Genomic DNA, 5,238 nt, shown 5'->3' on the forward strand with positions numbered 1-5,238 from the left:
GCTCGTTGGTCTAGGGGTATGATTCTCGCTTAGGGTGCGAGAGGTCCTGGGCTCAGTTCCCAGATGAGTTCCCCTCTCCCGTCCCCAGCCGTTTGGTGCCACTGCTCCACTCCAACCCCTTGCAATGACCATTCGTCCCCTGCAGGGACAAGGTACGGATCAGGCTTTGCTGCCTCAAACCACCTGGATACCTCACCTCCACAGCTTGCTGCCTCCTGCCAGCACTGAGCTTTGGCACCAGAGGCATGCTCACTGAGCCCACAGGGATGGGTGACTACGTGCTCAAAGAAAGTGCTCTTCTACTGAGCCACATCCCCTGCATAGTGTGTGGGTCTTTGGGAAAATCTCACACACCCTCACAGTGCTGCCCCTCACTGCCTTGTCCCAAGGGTCCTTTCACCCAGACAGATCCTCTGAGGCCCCATTTTGCTGTCAGTTTTTTTCTGCTAACAGGCTCTCTCCTGGCTCCATGGACATGCCCACCCCAAAGTTGCCAGCTCTCCTCCTGTCACAAGCCACTCTCCTGACCCTGCTCCCCACCATGACCTGGGGCTCCACATGTCTGCCATGGCTGGTGCATGTCCAAAAGGGGGGCTCGTCCGGGAGTTGAACCCGGGACCTCTCGCACCCGAAGCGAGAATCATACCCCTAGACCAACGAGCCAGACTAGCCTGAAGGTGCTGAAGTCCCATTACTCAATGTTAAATACTCACAGGACTGTGATGGTGTGGTAGGAACTGGGGAAGTCCCTTTGAGTCCTGTGATTGCCTGTAGCTGGGCCATACCTCTTGTTCTTCCCAGGCTGTCATGCTGGCACCTGGACATGGCCACAGGCTGTAACAGCCACATCTCCAAGGGCCACAGGGACAACAGAACCATGGGGTTTGCAGTATGGCCAGGTACATCAGGCATGGAATGTAGTTCAGGAGGAGAGTGCTTGCCCTAGCATCTCCAGAATTTGGTTCTCCTGTAAACCATCTCCTCACTGTGGCTGTGGTGGTAAACCACACTTATGCATTCCCCAAAGGAATTATGCACTGTATTCTCAGTGCATCATGGCCTTAGACAGACCTGCTGGATGGGGATGTGGTGCTGGTATCACCCAGCTGTGCCATCCCCACCACTTCCACCAGCCCCTTCCCCACCGAGGAGCAGTATGCTCGTACTGTCATTGCTCCTTTTTGTCTCATTTACCACCACAGCACATCGTTCCCACCAGTGGTGGGGACTGTCCCAGCAGCTGGATATCCCCAAACCTGGAGAGGCCACCAGTCCCCATGGTGCCAGGCAGCAGAGCCCCATCCTTACCCTGCCCAGACAAGCCAGGTTGTGGATGCCCAAAAGAAGAGTTTATCCAGGAATCCTGCAGGCCCTGATACTTAGCCCCCTGCCAGCAGCAGGCAAAATCCACCGCTGTGAGCAGGATTCGAACCTGCGCAGGGAAACCCTATTGGATTTCAAGTCCAACGCCTTCACCCCTCGGCCATCACAGCTCCTTGCTTAGTCCTGTAGGTACCTACTGCCCCATTGCTAAGGGTCTGGCTCCAGGGAGGGAATCCCCATAAGCCAGCATGGAGCCATCCATGCTCCCAGCACCCCCAGTGCCTACAACTGCCTCCCCATGCCATCAGCATGTCCCAGGGCTGGGAAAAAAGATCAGTGGGGGAATATTTCCTGATGGCTGGGCAAAAAAAAAAAAGCCAGGCCCAGCAGGGAGCCTCACCTCAAGGCAAGCAAGGGAAACAGCCTCCAGTAATGCATCCTGTGGAGGCAAAGGGCTTCAAGGGGAAAAGGACGTGTAGGTGCTGGGGGTTTAACCCAGGGTGCAAGCACTTTCCTGCTGAACTACAACCCTTACATAGTAGGGGGGAGGGTCTCTGCTTTAGGAAAGTCTCCTCCCCAAAGAACCACGTAATGACAGAATGGCTGGTGTTGGAAGGTACCTCTGGGCCCATCTGGTCCAATCCCCCAGCTCAGGCAGAGACACCCACATTAGGTTGCCCAGGACTACATCCAAGTGCCTTTTGAAGGTCTCAAAGCAAGGAGTCCACAACATCACCAGCTGCAGCGAAGTGACCCTGACGGTCTGTCCTCTCCCCTGCCCATCCACTGCTTGCAGTGGGGCACGTTCTCTCCTGTTATGGTGAGCTCAGGCTGTGTGGGCAAAACTTGGTGCTGGTGGGAGGCAGCGAGGTGTGAAGGATGGGTGTCAGGGGGCTGGGCAGTGGGCCCCTGTCCCTGCCCCATCCCCACAGGGTCTGTTTGCAGGCCAGTGGTGCCCAAAAGGGGACTCATCCAGGAGTTGAACCCAGGACCTCTCACACCCTAACCGAGAATCATACCCCTAGATCAACAAGCTGGGGTGTGCAGCTGAAGGCCCTTGCCCTGTACCAGTTGTTGGGGTGCTGGGGCAGTACTGCCTTTCATCCCCAGTGCTGGTTTCCAGAAGGACCCTGGCGATGGCCCTGAGGAACAGAACAACACCATGTCCTGGGCATGGGGAGGACTTTCACCCTTTTTGTTTAGAGTGAAAGATGTTCCAGGCTCAAATACTGGAGTAGCCCCCTCCTTTTGGGAACCACTGTCCTGCTATGGTCCAGCCAGTGCAGAGCTCCCTGGGGGCCTAACTCCAGCTTTTAACCTGGGCCCATGGTCCCAGCCCTCTGCCCTGGCTCCCAGTCCTTCTGGTGACTCCATTAGCAGGAGTACCAGGACAGGGGCTGGGCAGGGGCATGATTTCCTTTGGGAAGATCCCAGGGGACACATAGCACCCCTTTGGGGCAGGGGAAGGGGGGCACCATGGCTCAGCTGGTTAAAGCGCCTGTCTAGTAAACAGGAGATCCTGGGTTCAACTCCCAGTGGTGCCTGCCCTGGGGGCTGTTTTTCCTTCCTAGCCCCTGGCTGAGGGCAGCACTGAGGTCTGCACCCCAACAAAGGGCACCCACCCAGGTGCCCCTGCTCCTCTGCCTTACCACACCCCCATTTGCCCCCTCCCAGTGAGCAAGATGTCCTGGCAAATTCAGGGTGCATGTTTTTACTCCAAAGCTCATTTCAAGGACGGACAAGAGACAGAGATCATCATGGAGACACCAGGCAATATCTGGAAGTCTGGGTGGGGGCAGGAAGGACTTGGGAGCTGGGGTTTGTCTCTGGGAAGTGGGTTAGGTATTGGGGCACCAGCAGCGTATGAGCAAGGAAGGACTCCATGAGGATGAAGGAAAGGGTATCAGGGCAAAGGCATCACCTGCTGGACTCAAGGCCCCACAGAGGTTTCCAGCACCCATCACTGGCAGCAGAAGAGGCGCAGATCATTCAGGGCCGTGTCATCCCTCTTCAGCCCCCATGCAGGTTCCTGTCGTGTCTGGATGCCGCACACCGCCTTAGGGCACTGATGGCTCCAGCCACCCCACTGGCCCCAGACAGCCCCCGGCCCCTGCAGCACCTGCCCGTCAGAGCATGCAAACCGTGCGTTGGTGGCAGCCACTTCATCGTGCAGGAACCCATGCTGGGGCACCTGGACCTGCAGCGCAAAGCCCACCAGGTGCCCCTGGTGGGGGCACCAGAGGACCTCCGTCCAGCTGCCCCACCTAGAAGGGGAGAAGCAGCAGTCGGTGCTGGGCCAGGGCTGCAGGCAGAGGGGGAGGGTGCAAGCCCTTTTGTGCTGGGGTGCCATGGAAATAGCGCTCCAGACACAGCGAGGGTATGGGGGCCATTGGGAGCTCACCTGCCGCTCTGGGACTCAGCTGTGTAGCTGCTGTCGGCGTTCCCCCCACGGGAGCAGTGCAGCCGAACCCCGTTCAGTGCCGTGTCTTCCTCCATCACCCCCTGTGGCGGCTCTACCTGTGAGGGGAGGGAGGTGGGGGGTCAGGTGCCAGGGGGGCCCTCACACACGGCGTCCCCAGACCAGCCGCCAGCACAGAGGCCGCACCTTGAAGCTGACACCGCTGGCGTAGGACCCCTTGGGACACATCTCCGGCCAGGCCCAGTCACCCCAGGGTCCCCCGTTGGACACTGAGATGACGGAGGCATCGCTCCTGCCCAGGTCCTGACCCTGCCGTCTCCCTGTGGTCCCTGCAAACCCCACCAGCAGCAGCAGGGCCCACGCTGCCGGCATGGCCGTCCTGCCTGCGGCTGTCCCACTGGGCTCTTACACCAGCCCCCGTGGCGGGGCGTGCAGCAGGAACCTGAGCGTCTCGGTTACCTCCTTGGGGTGCCCGGGCCTGTCGGACAGCCGGGATTAGCCACAGGCAAGGGCTAATCCCCTGCCGGGCGGGGGGCAGGGACCTGATCTGTGAGCACCCTGCCAGGCCGCTTGCGCAGAGCCACCAGGGGTCCTGGTGCCAAGAGCTCTGCAAGGAGCTGCTCGGGCGGCACAGGGCCTAGCGCCATCCTTTCCCCCTCTGGGCTCCCACCATTTGCGATGGGAGCCGCGCTCTGCCTGTTCTATTTCTTCAGTCCCCGAGCACCTCTGCCTCTTCTGCAGGGGGCAGCTGAGTAAGGCTGGGGTCATGGCATTCAGTGCGACTGAGGCAAAAGGGCAGGTACCTGGGATCCAGCCTACATCACCGAAGAAAATTGCATGCCCTCTTCCCTGTCCCCACGTCCCACGGTGCTTGTTGCATTCAGGTTTCACACTTCACTGCTCCCAGTTTGCTTGCTGGGTGGCACCTTCCTCTTTCTGCAGGGGATCGTTTTACTCCTTGGTAGCCACTTTCTGCAGTAACATCTCTTTTAAACATTTCTGAGCCTTTTTAAACATTGCCGGGCCGGCGCTCCTTGAAAAGCCAGCCAGAAGGGAAGGAGAAAGCTGGGGTGAGAGGGGAGCTGGTGGTGTACGGGAACCAGGTGCTCTTCTCGGGGACGGGGAGGAAAAGCTCCCTAAGGCTCACGAGTGCGGGCTCTCCTCTTTGCTAGGCGGGAGCTGCGACCGGCGCAGTCGCCAGCCCCGCGCCCCGGCAAAAGCGCCGACGAGGGTGGGATTCGAACCCACGCGCGCAGAGCGCAATGGATTAGCAGTCCATCGCCTTCACCACTCGGCCACCTCGTCCTGCCCCGCGCCCGCCCCGCCGCCTGCCCGTCACGGGGCCCCGCCCCGCCCCTCGGCGGCCGCCTCCCGCCCGCGGGCCCGCCCCGCCCCGCTGCAGGCCCCGCGCGGGCAGCGCTGCGGCAGCGCCCTCTTAGCGCAGCCGGCAGCGCGTCAGTCTCATAATCTGAAGGTCCTGAGTTCGAGCCTCAGAG

The 5,238-nt window shown here is 60.0% G+C and overlaps 1 protein-coding gene and 4 non-coding genes across 5 annotated transcripts; 1 reads left to right on the forward strand and 4 right to left on the reverse strand.

The window, feature by feature from the left end:
* Positions 1-591: 591 nt before the first annotated feature.
* TRNAP-CGG lies at positions 592-663 on the reverse strand. The gene has a single exon. It is a non-coding gene; the product is annotated as a tRNA-Pro (tRNA).
* Positions 664-1,411: 748 nt separating this feature from the next.
* Positions 1,412-1,493, reverse strand: TRNAS-UGA. Its single transcript has one exon. It is a non-coding gene; the product is annotated as a tRNA-Ser (tRNA).
* A 1,300-nt stretch (positions 1,494-2,793) lies between these two features.
* TRNAT-AGU lies at positions 2,794-2,867 on the forward strand. The gene has a single exon. It is a non-coding gene; the product is annotated as a tRNA-Thr (tRNA).
* Positions 2,868-3,176: 309 nt separating this feature from the next.
* On the reverse strand, positions 3,177-4,114 carry VMO1 (vitelline membrane outer layer 1 homolog). Its single transcript, XM_035313617.1, has 3 exons — positions 3,929-4,114; positions 3,725-3,840; positions 3,177-3,587 (listed from the first exon to the last, which is right to left on the reverse strand). The coding sequence occupies exons 1-3, from the start codon at positions 4,112-4,114 to the stop codon at positions 3,284-3,286; spliced, it is 606 nt and encodes a 201-aa protein (XP_035169508.1). The 3' UTR covers positions 3,177-3,283.
* Positions 4,115-4,965: 851 nt separating this feature from the next.
* Positions 4,966-5,047, reverse strand: TRNAS-GCU. The gene has a single exon. It is a non-coding gene; the product is annotated as a tRNA-Ser (tRNA).
* Positions 5,048-5,238: the final 191 nt, after the last annotated feature.

Source organism: Oxyura jamaicensis, unplaced genomic scaffold (genome assembly GCF_011077185.1).
Source record: "Oxyura jamaicensis isolate SHBP4307 breed ruddy duck unplaced genomic scaffold, BPBGC_Ojam_1.0 oxyUn_random_OJ62313, whole genome shotgun sequence".
NCBI classification, from domain to species: Eukaryota; Metazoa; Chordata; class Aves; order Anseriformes; family Anatidae; genus Oxyura; species Oxyura jamaicensis.